At 41.5% G+C, this 18,484-nt stretch overlaps 1 protein-coding gene across 3 annotated transcripts; it reads right to left on the reverse strand.

The window, feature by feature from the left end:
• Positions 1-565: 565 nt before the first annotated feature.
• Positions 566-18,350, reverse strand: fam199x (family with sequence similarity 199, X-linked). 3 transcript variants are annotated; one of them, XM_061686367.1, is made up of 9 exons: positions 18,287-18,350; positions 17,598-17,643; positions 17,295-17,474; positions 6,481-6,700; positions 5,738-5,896; positions 5,496-5,657; positions 4,171-4,354; positions 3,046-3,149; positions 566-2,953 (listed from the first exon to the last, which is right to left on the reverse strand). In XM_061686367.1, exons 3-9 carry the CDS (start codon positions 17,468-17,470, stop codon positions 2,780-2,782), a joined length of 1,179 nt encoding a protein of 392 aa, XP_061542351.1. In that variant the 5' UTR covers positions 17,471-17,474; positions 17,598-17,643; positions 18,287-18,350; the 3' UTR covers positions 566-2,779. The 3 variants fall into 3 exon arrangements, with proteins under 3 accessions (XP_061542351.1, XP_061542350.1, XP_061542349.1); XM_061686366.1 differs by having other exon boundaries at positions 17,593-17,643; XM_061686365.1 differs by having other exon boundaries at positions 17,295-17,643.
• Positions 18,351-18,484: the final 134 nt, after the last annotated feature.

The raw sequence follows: 18,484 nt of genomic DNA on the forward strand, positions 1-18,484 counted from the left end.
AATCTTCAGGTCTTAATTTCCTAAACGTAGTTTCTGCCCTTTCATTTATAGCTGGTAGGCCTATGTTTCTTTTTTGTTTGAGGGGGGGGGGGGGGGGGGGGTTTTAGTTGACTGAACAATTTTTTTCAACTACTTATAAGATGAACAAAACATTGTGCATTCATGATGTATAGTTTCTTTTATATATTGCACACAATACACCACACTGCCAGACCAAACATGTATTCAGTATTTTAACAGTAGACAAACATGATATACTAAATACATCGTGTTATATTACATTTTTAATTACAAGGAGTCCTCGGTTTATTATTGGGTTCCGTTCGATTGTCTATCACTGGTCTATGCTAATGCAGCAGTAAAGTCATAATTCCAGTAAATATTAGTATGAACACCAGGTCTCGGCCATAAATATAATACTATAACTCCAGTAAATATTAGTATGAAGACCAAAACTATCAGATGAAAACTAGGTAGTACGATGGTAACTGAGCGTGCCTTCTTGTGCCCGACGTATTCACGTGCTGTTGTTCATAACCTCAGTGTCAAATGACCGTGCCAGCTGACATTTTCATCAATCATTTTAATGTCATAATCAGCAAAACATTATTTACACATTTTCATTGCATCACACTGTGACTTTTTTCTTTTCAAAATTATCTTTTTGCTTCCCAAAATAGAATTTTACTACTTAAACACTACAGAATACATAGAACTGCTTTGAAAAGAAGAATTGCTGCAATTAAAAATCAATTCAGGAGAGCCAAAGTTAAGAGTATATGATGACGTGTCAAGGCTGTCAAGAGATGGAGCGAACCAAAAGGTTATGACTTACAAAGCCATCAAACCTTGTATATCAATTCAAGGAGTTATTAGCTTGACGTGAGAATTCAGAAACCGTGGTAGCCGTGCACAGTACGGTACATGAACACACTCTGTGATAAGACTTCCAATAAGACCGTCGATTCATTCATTCATTCATTCATCTGTGCGTGGCAGAGTTACATTCGGAGTGCTATCAGGGGGTGAAAAAAATGCTTAAACCAACAAAACTATCCACTCTAAATATGAAGAAAAATACCACTAAATTTGAATGGCATCACTACTTTTACACAGAGAGGGGAAAACCCCATTTAATTAAACCATTATCGCTGGGGCTAAGATGAAAACAAGCAGTAAATATGCAATTATTTACAACACATACATTTATTTGGTTAATGGATGGACTGGAAAAGGAACAATGCTGAAGGTTACTGAATCATACAGAGGCGGCGCGGGCTTCAACATGCATGTGGTTCAATGCTCCCTCTAAGCCTTAACAGCAGAATGGAACTACAAATTAGACCGACAGCAAAGCTCAGCTTGGTCCGCTTCACACTTTCGACCTGGCGTTTCAGGGAGCGGTGAGTGAGCTTAGCGCAGCTAAATTTTGTTTCTACAATATCCAAGCTTCTAGCCTATTACAGCGGCCAAGTTTAAATATATGAGGGGTAGTCAACAAGCAATGAGTCCAGTTTAATTTAGCCTACCAATCATTGAGTTTTGTATATGGGGAAGCTGCAATAGGCTGCAGCAAAATACAAAAGTGGGGTCCGGGATCAAAGGTGAAGAACAAGAGCCTGCTTTGAGTGACCCCTATGACAAGCAGAGGAAGAGCAGTGGTTAATCCTTGGACTTGTGCTATCTTGAGGCACTGATCAGAGAAGATCGTACAGTCACCATTGATGACATCACCATCATGCGTCATCATTCATGACATAACCATAACCCCATTCACATTTTCCAACCTTCTGAAAATGTTTAATGGTGGTTCCCCATCCAAAGCAAGAAATTCAATCACACCTCTCTGCTTCTGACTACCATCCAATGATGTCATTTCCAAAAAGGCTGACAGGAAGAGGATAGGCTTAAACAAAGCTTTATTATTATTATTATTTTTTTTAAACAAGTATTGAAACTCCAAACAGTGAATATAGTGAATTGCAAACAAATGCAATCATTAGTCAGTTAAATTAAATTGGGCCCGTTACTTTTGGACTGCCTCTCGTACATTACTCACAAAAATGTTGGGATATTGGGCTTTCAGGTGACATTCTCAGGATGAACCCAAAATGCACTATAACTTTGTGGGTGAACTTAATTTGACCTCTAAACATTTGAATCCACTTGTTCAATGTTTCAGTGTTTCTTACACAACTTGCTGTTCTCTAACAAGGAGCTGAATGCCACAGCTGCCTTTCGGTGACTCTTCCAGTCTCTATTGCAACCTCCTGGTGACACTGAAAACTAAGCTCAGTGCCCACATTTGTTGATCAACTGTTGGGCGGAGGATGTTGGCCACTGAGCAGAGCGTCAAGCGTGTCATCAGCAGGTTGCAAAGGAGATAAAAGACGAGAGGAATCGCAGAAATGGACATCGTTGAAAATGTTCATGGATCAAACAGCTCTTGTGATTTTTCCTGTTCAGCTCTTTTTGGGGAGAACAAGTTTTGCAAAAAGAACTGGAAAACTGAACAGTTAAAACCACGTGCATTCAGAATTGACTCAAATTAATGTCACCTGCATTTTAGCTTCATCCTGATACTTCCCCAAACAGCCCAAAATCCCTAACTTTTTTGTGAGTAGGTTAGTCAAACCTTAACTGTATAAGTGGTCACGTTTAGCATGAGCTACTAGAAGCTCTTAGTAACAGCAAAGCCAAACGGTTGTGTTAGCCAACACTAAACTAAGCATGCCAAGCTCTACGGGCGTTAGAGGGAGCACTGATTCATTCACTGGTGTCACATGAGTACGTCCAGGTCGTCGCCGCGGTCGTCCTCCTCGGTCACCCGCAGCGACAGCACCTCCTCGTTAAGGAACAGGCCGCTCAGATGCTCCTTGCGGGCCTGCCGTTGCTCCTTCAGCTGACGCTTGCGCAGGGCTTTTTGCTGGAGCTTGCGCTGCTTCGAACGTTTCTACAAAGAGGTGACCGTCACGCCAGAAGAGGAGGTTACGAGAGACGCTTGGCAAAAACACGACCGGGCTGGTGGATTGAAAGCCGTCTTACTTTAGAATCTCTGATGCGTTCTGCAGCGCTGGAAAGATTGCCGTCACTGTGAGCTCTGCTAATGTTAGCAATGCTGCTGCCACTGCAGGCTGAAGCTGTTCCACCTGGAGAACACCGTGACAGCAAAGTGTTGGACTTGGTAATCATCTTTAATTGCGTGAATACAAATACTGCGGTACCCTGACAACAAGTTTAATTCGTTCTATAACTCAATTTACTCATGTCAAATCAATTTTCCCATGACAATCCCCCCCCCCCCCCCCCCAAGTCAATACATACCCCGCAGTTGTATTCGAAATTTGACCAAACTTTACTAGGAGTAATATGACTCAAGAGGGGCACAAACGTTCAGCATTCAACCCACCTTTCAAGACCTCACTGCTCTCACTGACCTCAGTTCAACAAACAAAGGATTAACTCTGGGTGACTTCATTTTACACTTATGACAAAGAATGACCCTCGCAAACTACAGTGTCAACCTGCTATATCGCGGCTCATTGTTTGCACCCTCTTTATGTCGCAGATTTGTAAGCTATAATTTTATTTTTTATTTTTATTGGTATACTGTTCGAGGCAGTTCCGAATTTAGAGACATGCCGCTTTAGTGTAGTAGCATGTCGGGCAGCACTGACGTCTACTGGAAGAGATGCAGCGTAATTAAGAAGCAAGGAGAAGGGGGCAGACGTGGTGCCCTATGAAGTAAGCTCCGGTAATACATGCCTGTGAGTATTGTTGTATGCTACTTATGGGTTGCTACTCTGTGTGTGTCCAGGTTGCAGTTGTTTAAAGGTTTAGTATTACTAAGATCCATTGTAATGTATGTATGTGTGTATACATGTCTATATCAAGGTTACTAGAGTAAATGAAAATGAATGAATTTATATGGTTTGATTGATCATTTTGGTGTTGGAAAATAAAATGGTTAATTCTAAGATTAAGATATCTTCTTCCAGGGAGTCCTGGGAGAATAATTTTATCGCTAGTTTAACGTATGACCGTTTATTTCTCTTGCCATGGTTTTCTATGGAAAAACTGTTTCCACCGGAGAATGCAAAGACGGACTGCGTTCGAGCTTAGAAGTCAGATAGCAAGAGGTTGGGAGGTCCCACTCAGTAGCAATTCTACCTGCGACAGAGTTGGAGGCCGTGGAGCTGGTAGAGGAGCTGGCGGAGCTGACCATGCTGGCGTTGCTGCTGCTGACCCCGCTGACGCCACCTGTGCTGGCGCTGCTGTGGCTGCTCCTCTTCCAACCCTCTCTGGTGCTGCTGGCCCTCTGCCTCGGGCCATGTTCTCTGATGTAGTTGCGTACCTGGAGATGGGTGCGCACACACATCAATGATCGCACGCTGTGAGATCAAAATCATTCACTCATTCATGACTCCCTAATCACTAGTCACTAATCCTAATGTGGGGATTTTTCTATCGTAGACAATATCGTTCACTCATCAGTCAAGCGAAAAATAGTATTTGAATTACTTGGGTGCGCCGTTAATTACGCCTCGGTCTCGTATAATTAAAATGTACACGGTCAACGTTATATTGTTTTAGCAGAGTTTAATTTACAAAAAATAATACAAATCACTTTGTTCATCTGTGGTGTCATGTGTTGCTCTACTTTTTTAACGCTTTTAACAATCAACACAAAAGGTTTGCCCTTTATATTTCGTTTGGGCAGTTATAACACAAACAGGTGGTAAAATATGAGCCTCTACCAAATGGTTGAGATGTCACTTGGTTAAAACATTCATAATAATGGCAAAAACAGGGAGAGAAGTAACTTTCATAAAGAAATACACAGCTCAAGGTTTTATTTGGGGGGGTGGGCATTGGATTTACTGCATTTTTGGGGGGTTAGTTCATTGCTGTTTTTTCAATGCATTAAATTATTGTATAAAATATGAAATACTGTATTACAATAGTGAACGTTTCTGTTTTCATCTCCTCTGTATAGGGTTCAAACAGCATACCTTGGAGTTTTACAAATATCAAATTAAATCACTCCTTTAAAAACACAAGCTACCAAACAAACTAGCATCTCTGATCCTTAAAACTGATTATTTGCTTTCTTAATGTACTGTACGAATTGGTTGAGCAGGGAGTTAAAAGGTAAAAGATATTTTCGCGTCACAACTCATGAATCTGTCTCGTGCTGAAAATCAATCCAACAAAGGAAACAGAAAACATTTTTTCTGTGTTTTTGAGCAGCCAGTTTGTTTTCAAGATGCATTGTGGGATATTACTGAGGGGACAAAAAAAGGGCACATTCAAACAACACTCCTAAATCATTATATAGCGGACTGATTCCAAACAGCCACTGTTGAACTGTTGGTTTCTTTCGTAAGTGACGTTTCCATCAGGTAATACAGTTCAGTGTGTAATACCACAATGGTACCTACGATACAAAATTGATAGGAAGCCCCGTTCTATGGGCAATTGACTCGTGGCCCCACCTGCTTGAGTTTCTCATCAGTGAGACAGTTGAGCTCGATGATGAACTCGCTGTCCGTGGGGGAGATTTGAGCACAGGGATCGATGATCTTTATGATGTCCAGTTGCTCTCGCAGGCCCATTTCCGTGCTGACCTTACGACTCAAGTACTCGATGTATTCCACCTGGAAGACAATTTCGGGTTTTAGCGTTCCCATTGATCTTGTCCCCGAATGTTAAAACTGACAGGTTTCTGTCGCATTACTTGTTCATCATTGGTCATGGCACTCCATGGCAGCTCATCCAGGTTGCGGTGAGGGTGGGGTTTCGGCTTCCTCTTGGGAACCAAACAAGGTGAATTCGGGACACTCGGAATGATGTCGGACAGAACGTCACTGTTGCTAGTGATGTCGCTTCCTGGCAACTGGAAGACAGATTAGGAGTGTGAGGAGTTTCACAAAACACACAGGCCGCCACCAAGGCCTAACATGGTATCTGGAATATTCCCAGATTTGAAAAAAGACCATTCTTACACATGGACTGTTCATCGATATGGACTTTTCACAGACATCTTACAGATAGTGAAAAGAAAACGGTTTTATAGCCAACACACTTGCCGTACCTTTCTCCCTGACATTATTGTAAAGTTCAGGCAATGCGTCTTCTGCAAAATACTTCCTACTGGGAAACTCGTACCTGGGATCCAATGTTTTCATCAGCTTTCTGAATCCTTCTTTTTCCAATGTATGAATACAAATCATGTCCTTGGCTTCACCGAATGAGATTGTTGATGTGACTCTGCTCCATTTGGTGCTTGACATCTCGTAACGACAAGCACTGAACATAGCGCCTAACAACTATGGTCTGTAGGTGGTGGGAATGAGTGGCCATCTTGAGTGGATCGTTCATAATAATAATCTGACAATCTGAATCTACATCAATGTATGTTTCGGTCTGGGACGAGACCAAACTGCTTTACATAGTTTTGTTTTTGCGCCACAAACCCACCTGCCACTCAAACTCGCTATCAGACCAGTCCCAGTACGTGCTGATGGAGGAGGAAACATCACTGCAAACACTGCCCTCTGGAAACAGGTCCAGGGACGTCAGCTCCTGATCATCCAGCAGGGAGTAGCAGTCGTCCTGTTCACCCACAGACACCGAAGAGAAGAGCTCTTCGCTGCATTCGGAGCTAGCCACACTAGTGCCACAGGAAGTGAGGTTCCACCTGGACAGCAACATGTCAAGGAATCAATTCAAGGGTCAGGTGTTCAGAACTGCACCGGCAAAAGATAAATACAAATAAATCTACAGTACAAATAAAATGCAGAGGTACATGTTTAAGGCCAAATAGGAAGGAGTTCTGCGCCAACAACCTGAATTTGTAAGCGCCAAAGCCTTATCACTAACCTACTGTACATTAATTAACACAGAAGACATAATTACAGCAAATACTGGTATGGAAAAGAATCAAGCGAAAAAACAGTAAGTATGGCAGTGATTGAGCGTGCCTTCTTGTGCTCGGTGATAACGCATTCTTGCGGGTGGCAGAACGGGTGTTGACTAGCCCTGACCCGAACTAAAACAGTAGCCTAGCCTACCAATGAGTGTTTCTTTTGCTAACTGATGTTGTTTGACTAACAATTTGTTAGGCAAAAAGAAGACAGTCTTCTTCCCTGTTATCTAACTCAGATGGCGATGATTGCTTGAGACTCGCTTTTCTGTTGCTCGGATTGAAGCATTAACATACTTCTTTGACAGTGAAATAGATCGCACGCTGTAGTCTACTCAGCTAGGGATTAATTTTGAATTTCACACACTTCAACCTTAAACCCCGCTGATGGGGTCTGTCCTTTTACAAGTGGAAATCGGACCATCTTCTCTGCAGAAATGTTGATACTTCATCCACATGTATGGTTGGATTCATTTTGATTTTTTTTTCACTTCGGGTCAGGGCTAGTCAACACGCGTTCTGCCACCCGCAAGTATCCCTACGCCTATTGTTTACAAAAATTCCAAATTGGTTTATACGGAAATTCAGGCTATTCAATAACAGCAATGTTTGAAATGAAAACAGCGTAATCTCAGTTAAAGACAACAGTTTTGACGCAGTCAGTACTGGGATTGGAACCATTCTATTGGCATATTGTATAACAATACAGGTCATTTCACCATGGTATAGTTCAGATCAGATCAGTTGGCATGTATGGACTGGATGGTGATCAGAAACGAAACTAGCGTTATCAAATCAGTGAGACAGCATGTAAAGGCCTTTTCACATTGTACTTGCTCAGTGTGAAAGGATGACAACAGCAATAGGGGTGCGGCCATCCCATATTTGGAAGCAGCGATGTAACAGCCTAGAAGAAAGTCGGGAGGCTTTCCCCGCTGAGCGGACAGCAACTCTGCAATATGTATGTGCCATTATTGGAAAAGAAAGCCCTAACATTGCTTATTTTAAGGAGGAGGCGGGAACACAGCATCAAAAAAATGAAATGGAAATATCCCATACTAATTTCACGGCCGCAACTCTGAGTTAAAACTCGTTCGTGAGCATTCGAGTTCTAGGAAGAGCGCTTCAAAGCGTATTTCATGCTGAGCAAAAGCTTTGAAAGGGAGTTTGCAAGCCTCTGCAGAGGCGCCTCGATATTTTTTTTTATTGGCCCAGAGGTCGGGATAGTGGGACACCGCAATTATGCCTTCCTCCATTTTCCCTTTGCCGTTTACAGTAAAAGTCTGCCAAACTCGCACTCAGAAATTACTCCACCAGCCCCACTCCCAGTGGAGGAGTTTTTGACATAACCGTGTCAATGCTCCCAAATAGAAAATGTTTCTATCCGATGATGCAACTCTGAGCGTCAGACGCCCTTGTGCTTTCAGGGATCTGGTCTGATGTGTGTCCCGCATCGAGATGCACAGAAATTAGCAGGGACGTATGAAACATATTCAATCTGCATCTATAGATGCATGGTTTAAGTCCCCCCCTTATGTGTGTGTGTGTGTGTGTGTTGAAGAGCTTTCACACACTGTGAATCAAAAGTGCAAATCCTGCCTTGATGCTAGCCAATCAGAGGCAGAGTAGGGCAGGTTATCATTCTACACAATGAACACGGGAGTTTTTTCTGGACTCGATAAATTTTCTTTGAGGTCGTAACACCCACCACGCCGCTCACGACTCTGCAAGTCGCTGGCAGAAGGGCGTTTGCTCAGTAGAAGCACACAACTGGGACAAAGCGAAAGTTAATTGTTAATTACATTCGCTAGCCTGCGAGCTAACGACCACTCGACCGAGGCAATATCGTTAAAATGTCAGTGCTCGGAGTTGTGTGTGTGCTCCCCACATACATGCGCGTGCAAGCAAACACACGCGCGTGCGCTCACGCACCCACACACGCACACACACACGCACGCACACACACACGCACACACACACACACACACACACGATGATTTTCAGCGTCATTTGATTGACAGGTAAAGGTCCCACGTCACAGTCCAGCAGCTTGAAGGCGGGCCTTATTTTACATTTTATTTATCCTTTATTTAACATGGTAAACGCTTATTGAGATAAAATCTTCTTTTCAAGAGGCAACAGAAATTATACAGTACATAAGACAACATTCATACAATAAATAAAAAGACGAGAAAAATAACAGTGATAATAAAATGTATGGCATGTGATTTAAAAACAGTTCCAAAGCTCAAATGTTTTTGAGTACAAACACAGTGTTCTTTTTTTTTTTTTTTAATTAATACAAATTTGTCAGGCTTTAAGACATTTTTTGGGCCTCTTTAGTGGGTTAGTGACTCTATACTTATGTGCCAAATGTTTAATATTTGTTAAATTGTAAATTTTGTGAAGAAAGCCTGAGTCTGACTTATATTTTGTATTTATCTAAGATATTTTATTTTGAATGATACATTACAATGCCAGCGGCACGGTGGACGACTGGTTAGAGCGTCAGCCTCACAGTTCTGAGGACCCAGGTTCAATCCCCGGCCCCGCCTGTGTGGAGTTTGCATCTTCTCCCCGTGCCTGCGTGGGTTTTCTCCGGGCACTCCGGTTTCCTCCCACATCCCAAAAACATGCATTAATTGGAGACCCTAAATTGCCCGTAGGCATGACTGTGAGTGGGAATGGTTGTTTGTTTCTATGTGCTCTGCGATTGGCTGGCAACCAGTTCAGGGTGTACCCCGCCTCCTGCCCGATGACAGCTGGGATAGGCTCCAGCACGCCCGCGACCCTAGTGAGGAGAAGCGGCTCAGAAAATGGATGGATGGATGGATGGACATTACAATGCCAATGTTCAATGTGCTTTAGAATTGAAAGTTAAGTGTTCTGAAAAAGGATGTGCTTGAATGATTATGCTCTATAGTAGTCACATAAAAAAAAAACAACGATACTATTGTTTATCCTAATACTGTATTTTCACGACCATAAGTCGCACTTAAGTCTTACATTTTCTGGACGAAAAAAAATGGAAAAATGGACGGGGCACCTTGTGTGTGCAACGAGTTCCAACATTATAAATGTTGTGTGATGAGCGCTCCACCTGTCTATTTTTATTTTTTTTTTTACTTTTTTTGACTGCTTGACTGACTGGGAGCATTTCCTGCTGCTTATACAGAGGAAAAGCGGACGTGGCTGAGGACAGCATGCGGACGTAAAGCGGGAAGGGTGCGTGAAGGACAACGCTAAAGGCACGCCCCCAGTAAGTATATAGCGCCGGGGTGTGCATTGTGCAAAACAACATCGGTTTGGCTAAAGACCCCCGAAAATGGCGCCTACGAAGAGACACACTTACGAAGCACAGTTTAAACTGCAAGCGATCAGTTACACGGAGGAACATGGGAATCGAGCAGCCGCGAGAGAATTCATGATCAACGAATCCACGGTTCGCAAGTGGAGGAAGCAGGAAAACGAGCTTCGCCAAGTCAAGAAGACGAAGCTGAGTTTCCGCGGGGAAAAAAAAGAAAAACAAAACGCGGAAACAAGGCGAGGTGGCCCAAGTTGGAAGACCAACTCGAGCAATGGATTAATGGGCAAAGAACAGCCGGGAGAAACGTGTAAAGTCACAATTCGACTGAGTGCAGTAACTCTGCCATGTGCAGCAAGTGAGGAAGCTTGCCATTATTCCGGGAGGCCTGACGAACCGCTGGGCATTTGTGTAAACAGGGCGTTGAAAGTGAAGTGAGGGCGTGGGAGCCATGGATGACAGATGACGAACACATCTTTACTAAGACTAGGAGGCAGCGCCGGGCGAGTTACGCCACAATTTGTGAAGGGATTGTAGATGCTTGGGCTGACGTGTCTGCTTGCACTGTTCGTTCGAGCTTTCGCAAACGCCGGCATTATTTCTGAGGAGCCGCACGGCAACGAGACTGACTCGAACCTGGCGTGTTTGATTGAGAACTTGCCCAGCTGTTCATTTCGGATACAGAAGATTAGGACTTTGATGGATTTGTGGATGAGGATTGATCAAAAAATAACGTGAGTACATTGTTAAATACTTCAATAAAGTACAACCAAACTCAGTTTTGCTCCCGCTGCCTTTTTAATAACATTGTTTTAGCGTGCATGCATGCTACCGTATGTTTTAAGCTAGCGTATGTTTTACCATGCCTGCGCCCAATAATACGATGCGCCTTATGTATGTGTTAAATACAGAACTGGACCACGTAACTGAGACTGCGCCTTTTAATGTGGTGCGCTTTATGGTCGTGAAAATACGGTAGTTTTGCTGAAAATATTTCGTCCTAAAATGTTTTTTATCGTGGCAGGCTGAAACATAATATATTGTGAGAGCCAAGAGAAATGTATAAGACAAACATATTGTACAAACAAAAATCTGCATTAAAGCGGGACAGAGAAGTAACAACCGTCATATAGCGGAGGATTACTGTATCTATAATCTGTGATATAAATTGCAGGGACTCATTGTTCAAGGGCTGGGACTCATTGTTGCCAGACATGTGCATCCTGGTACTCATTCTCAAGTGTAAAATGATCTATGAGTTACTGGTATGGATGGAAATTGATAAGATTTTTCTGATTCCGATTCCATTTTCAATGCTGCTTAATGGTTTGATTCTACGTCGATTCTCAAATTTGTGGTTTGTGGGAGAAAAATGCCCACGGGAATTTAAGTACATTAAAAAAATAATTCAAGAAATAAAATAAGATAAATGCCCGCTGGATATTATATCCAGGCTTCTCACGAAGAAGAAACATTATTAACGTACCGTGGTGCAGGTTGTCTATGCAAGTTCCTGCGTTGGAAACGCACCCTGAACACACCCTGTGTAATTTTCAGTAAACGAGAAACCTATATTTTTCTGCCCTCCCTGAGTGTGTTTAAGCTGTTTAGTGACACCCCACTTGGAGTATAGTGTAAAGCTAAACGCACAATACACACAATTACACACATTGTATATTTAAATATAAGGCACACATTGTTTTAGAGATCGCCATTTTAAAGCTAACACTAAATGTAAAACCCTATTGACTGGATAGCAAAATTTTGCATTTGATCACAGGAGGGCTTTACCTTCAAATAACAAATATTAACACCCAAACAATGTAGCAACACATACAGACAAGCAATATAACAATACTCATAGGTATATATATTCTACCTAGTCTGGGAAAAAACGAGTTTATTAAAGTTCTATCGCGACTTTCTTCGACTCACCTTTTTGTTTTTAATTTAGCTTACAGTAAACATGTAGCTCCGTGCATGCATCACACCACACTGCCCCTAAGAAGCCAAGGCAAACTTCTGGTCGCAGTTTCTGGTAGGTTGTATTTTAGCATAATATCCGGAAAATTTACATGTGCTGTTTCCAAGAATGCATTGCTGTAGTGAGACACCGCAACTGTATCATGTTTTGATGCCATTAAAATGCATTTTTAATGTGTTTTGTACAGACAGGGTTGCAGTGGTGTCGTTTTTAGTAGTGTATAGTTAAATTGGTGTCATTTCTAGTCATCAAATTACTGCTCCTTTTGGTGGCAATTTGGCACCCTTACTCAGAATGGTTAGAGTTATAGTCCCCTCCAAAACTATGGGAACAGCAGGGTCAATTCTTTTGTTTTTGTTGTGTACTGAAGACATTTGGGTTTCAGATTAAAAGAGGAATATGAGACAAAAGTTCAGAATTCCATCTTTTATTTGATGGTATCTACATCTAAATAATGTGTTAAACAACTCAGGACAGAGCACCTTTTGTTCAAAGCCATGCACTTTTCAAGTGAGCGAAAGTATTGGAAGATGTGACTGATGGATGTTTCTAGTTGCTCAGGTGTTGCCTTGTAGATTGATTGCTTAAACATTAGATAGTGCTTGTTTTTGGCTTTGGGTTTCACCTTTGAAAACTGCATTTGCTATTGAGCAAACAAGAAGACCAGCGAGCTGTCTATGGGGAAAAGCAAACCATTTTGAAGCTGAGAGAAGAGGGAAAATCAATCAGAGCTATTGCACAAACATTGGGCATAGCCAACACCACAATTTGGAATGTCCTGAAAAAGAATGAACCAACTGGTGTAGTGACTAGACTTAATCCGATCTGATCGGTGTGATCGGTATCAGTCGATAATTAGCATTTTATGCTGATCGGCTTTCATGTCATAATTTGCCGATCTAATCAATGACGTCATCGATTGGCTTCGCACAAGACATTAACTCGTGGTTGAGTATGAATCCAAAAGCTAGTTTATTTTTAGCCTTGTCATGTGTCTTGTGGCACAGTACTGTAACTACCTGACAGCCAATAAAGTTTTTTTCAATCATGTCGGTTGAAAAATATGTCACCGGTCTGGGACTATTTTCCGGTGTCTCAGACAAACAACACGTAATTTATTTGCAGTCTGTGCACAACTGAAGTATGTTGTGGGGAACGTCATCGAAATGCTTCAACACACCTGAAGAATGTACACAAGGAGGAGCATGCTGTGTTCAAGCAATGTAGCGTGGAGGGGGAGAGAGAGAGAGGGGGAAAGAAAGAAAAACAAATAAATAAATAAATTAAAAAAATAAAAAAAAAAGAAAAGCCAAACGGATGCAACCTCTGGACAACACCTGTCCATATAGCCGGGACATTGAGAAAATTAGAGTAAGCATGTCATTAACAGTATTTATTAAAGTAATTTAATTGCAATAAAGCACTTTAATTACAGTAAATTAGCACCCATTATTTCTGTCATGTAATGTTGATTTGACCTAAACATATGTCAGTGGCCAATCCTTGAATGCCCCCTCGAGGTCATTGATGTTTTAACTTTTCTCTAAAATGCTAGAGAATAATTTTGAGCTGGGATGGGCTCCAGCACGGCCGCGACCTGAGGAGGCTAAGTGGTACAGAAAATGGATGGATGGATTCATCCATGAGGAGTATCTGCAACATTTGCACAATCAACATTGTCCCAGATTATCGCGCTACTAGTCACTTTAAACTGCATACATTCCTTGAAGTCTCGGCGCCCTTTGCACAATGATCATTGCACCGGACTATTGCAATATTAGTCATTCGAACTGCTCTAACTGCTAGAGGACTCTGCATCTTGTTGCACAAATGTCAAAAACACTGTAAAGACATTACCCGAAAACTAGCCACCCTTTATTGCGCAGTGACAGTTTTTCTCAATGTCCTTTTGTCTCAAAAGTGTTCTCTGTCAATTGACTGTCAGTTGTCGTACTAGAGCGGCTCAGACTACCGGAGACAAATTCCTTGTGTTTTTTGGACGTACTTGGCAAACAAAGATGATTCTGATTCTGATACAGTACTCAGTTACAGTACACAAGTGTATACAATAAATGAACAAGTCATGCAAATGGAGACATTGCTCCATCTTGTGATCGAATCGGTGATCGTTTTTTTAAACTTGGTGATCGGTGATCAGCCCCAAAAATCCTGATCGTGTAAAGCCTAGCACTGACCAACAGACATCATACAGGTCGGCCAACAGCAGTTGATGACAGAAACATTGTGAGAGCTGTGAAGAAACACCCAAAGACAAGTCAGTGACATCACTGCCAACCTCCCCAGGGCAGGGGTGAAGGTATCACAATCCACTATTCGAAGACTTTGAGAAAAGAAATATACAGGCCATACCACAAGATGCAAACCTCTCATCAGCAAAAAGAATTGGAAGGCTAGATTGGATTTTGCAAAGAAATACAGGAATGAGCCACAAAAGTTTTGGAACAAAGTTTTATGGACTGTTGAGACCAAGATTAATGTCTACCAAAGAGATGGAAAGGCCAAAGTATGGAGAGTGAAAGGATCTTCTTATGATCCAAAACACACAAGCTCATCTGTGAAGCATGGTGGAGGTCATGTCATGGCTTGGGCTTGCATGGCTGCTTTTGGAACGGGCTCACTGGTCTTTATTGATGGTGTAACTCATGATGGTAGCAGCAGAATGAATTCTGACGTTTACAAATCCATTTTGTTCGGCAATTTATAGAAAAATGCATCCAAACTAATCGGGAGAAGCTGTGACCCAAAACTCACTGCCAACACAACAAAGGACTTCATCAGGGGGAAAAGTGGAAGGTCTTAGACTGGCTAAGTCAATCACCGGACCTTAACCCAATAGAGCATGCATTTTACCTCCTGAAGAGGAGACTGACGGGAGAAACCCAGAGAAACAAACAACAACTGAAAGAAGCTGCAGTAAAGGCCTGGAAAAGAATTTCAAATGAAGAATGCAACAGTCTGGTGAAGTCAGTGGGTCACAGGCTTGATGCAGTTATTGCAAGAAGGGAAATGCCACCACATATTGAATGTTATTCACTTTAAGTGAATTTAATAATGTCTGGTCCAATACTTTTGCCCACTTGAAAAGTGGGTGGCTTCGAACAAGAGGTGCTGTGTCCTGAGTTGTTTAACACATCTAGATGTAACTACCATGAAATAACAGCTAGAATTTGTGAACTTTTGTCTCATATTCATCTTTTGATCTGTAACCCAAATGTCTTCAGTATACAACAAAAAACAAAGGAATTTACCTTGCCGTCCTTTTGGAGGGGATGTATATACCCTATTATTACCACTTGCAGGCCAAGCAATTTATGAATGTTAGATTGTCCATATGTTGCGTTAGCTGCAAAACGTGCACAATAAAGTCACTGTTCCCTTTTAGTATTGATAAGCAAACCGATTGGAAATTTGGCAAATAATTTGTAAATTTTAGAACCGATTCTCGACAGGAACTGGTTTTTGATTCCCATACCTACTAAGTGGTTTGTTCCGTAACATGTCAGAAAATTGGGAAAGAGTTTCATCATTGTTTTTCAAAGTAAAAGCTGACGTTTGCAAATTTCTTGATTCAATACAAAGATAATCAATCTACTTTCATGGAGGACTGCAGAAATCTGAGAATATTTACTGTTGAAAGGCTGAAATCCTGAGGATTTGGACAATTGTAAGTCAAACGATGTCTTTAAACGATTAACCGATTATCAAAACAGTTTTTGATTAATCGATTAATTGTCCCACCTCTAAATACAACACAGCTATGTTGCATGCTGCCATCTGTAAACCAGCAAAACAAACAATTCCTCTCTGTTTTAATCCACAAAGCTTGTTGTCTTTAATCGTGTCCCTGTCAACCAATTGTGGAGACCAGTGTGTTCAACCAACCATACTATCACTAACCTACACTAAAGCAGCAGTAACATTTGTATGAAAAACAGTCCATAAATAGAAAGCAGGCAAATGGCAAACAGGAAGTATGGCAGTAACTGTGCATGGCTTCTTGTGCCACATGACGACACTTTGTTGAGCATGTTCATAAGATCGAAACACCATGTGTTGGCATCGTCGTAAATCGAGGATCCACTGTGCTGCTGCATTCCTCACTACTGGGCAGTAGGAAATAAGTCACTTGGTCTGACCTCAAAGTGTTCCACTCAAAAATATATATAATAATAATAAAGAAACGCTGATTACCGCCTTGATATGCATGGCATTTAGCTTCAGAGATTTTATTCAACTATGCTGAAAACTAGCAGATATGCTGCGTTGAAAGCATCCTAACATACTCCATCTGGGTTTTTTTTTTTTTTTTTTTTGCAGCTGCACGACAGCAGACAGGAAAGTGCTCCAATGGGTCGTCACCACAGCCCCAAGGATTACTGGCTACGCTCTTTCTTCCTTCCTTGGTGCAACTCTACAGTTATTGGCATTGCTGCCTAAGGCAGGCAACGAACATCCTCAGGGACCCGACTCACCCTGGACACTCACAGTTTCAACAATTTCTAGCTAAAATTTCGAGACATCAAAAGTCAGAACCAACAGACTAAGAAAACGCTTTTATCCAAGAGCTTTACGAGAGCCCCTAACCCTACTGTGTCAAATTGCCTTAACCTACTGCACTTTTAAAAGAAATTTACTGTGTGAGATTCTATTGTTGTGTGATATATTTTAATTGCTTTTTTACAGTCTGAGGAGAATGCACCATCAATTTTGTTTTACCTGTTACAGTGACAATAAAGACACTCATTGTTGAATGGCAATATCAAACTAAATTTTTTTTTTAGATTTTACAAAATAATGGAGACTACGACATAGCTCCACGACAATTTTGATACAAATAGGTGATCATAAGTGTTTATAATAATCAATAAATACAGTGTAAATCGCTTAAACGCTGGCTTTCTCCATTATTGTGTGTGATGTCGGTGGACTTGGGGGCATTCTGATTAATGCATTGACAGGGAAATGGAAGAAAATGTCTCCTGATAAATCTTAAAATAGGTTCCTCCCTGGCCCAAGTCTCCAAAAAGTTTCATAGATGTCAGACAAATTATTGTACTCGCCTGTTGCCGTGGAAGCGGCGTAGGGGGTCCGTCCTATGGCAGGATGAGAGCTGACAGCTGAAATCACTGACGTCCAGGGTCCCCACATCGCTGAGGTTGGCTCTCTGGGAGAGGAGGGGGAAAGGCTCCTCTGGGGCCAGAAACTTCTCATACAGAGAATCCGACATGGTGTACATGTACCTGAGAAGACATATTCCAAGTCATTTCATAACACCAAAGCCGATGGGAACAAGTTCATCAAGTTTTCTTCCGATCTGCATTCTACGCGATTATTTCGTTTTGTTTATTTATTTACTTACTTGCCAGAAGATAACCCACTGAGATGAAGAACCTCTTTTTCAAGGGATTCCTGGCCAAGAAGCAGCAGAAAATACAAAATACAGTTACATATTTACACAGAAACGACACAGAAGATTAAAAACACAAACACACACACACAAAAATAGGGAGTATATTGTGGAATTAGTCTAAAAAACTTTCAGTTTAGATTTAAAAGTGTTAAAAAAAAATTAATCAGTTAGCTTCCAGTCGGTCTGTAGTGTATTCCTTGCATAACTACATAAGTATACCGATATCACCACATCACAATTTACATCATAATGACCTATTCGGCCAAATTATTGTAAAATACGGTAAACCGAAGAGTTTCACAGGCTAGCTTTTACGTTATTGTTTTACTTTCTGTTCACGATTTGTATCGTCCCGTAAAACACAGGGCAAATCTACTGGCGAGCAGTAAATACAGCAGAAAGATACAACAATATTATCGATGGTGTAATGTGTTTGGCAAGTTATTGTTTTGATTAGCAACTCAACGTGCTGTCGTAAGGCTGCGCTGGCTATAATTGATGCTATTGCTAAACACCAACGGGGCGTTGACACCAGCCATCGAATGACACCAGAGTGATTATACTAAGACAGGAGTATCTTCTGAACTCATTAAACACATCTTAAATCGAATGAGAGCAAACAATAAGGCTGAAAACACCAACCTATTGTCTTTCAAAGATTTTCCGCAACCTCCATTTGCAAAACCTTACCACAGACCAACTCAATCATAGATATATAGATAGATAGAGAGGACACGTCACTCTTCAGTTGCGTGCCTACGGTAAAACTAAGCTAGTAGGGGCAAAGTCGCCTGCGAATTCCGGGGGTGTGTGTGTGTGTGTGTGTGTGTTTATCTGTGT

Source organism: Phycodurus eques, chromosome 9 (assembly GCF_024500275.1).
Source record: "Phycodurus eques isolate BA_2022a chromosome 9, UOR_Pequ_1.1, whole genome shotgun sequence".
In the NCBI taxonomy this organism is placed as follows: domain Eukaryota; kingdom Metazoa; phylum Chordata; class Actinopteri; order Syngnathiformes; family Syngnathidae; genus Phycodurus; species Phycodurus eques.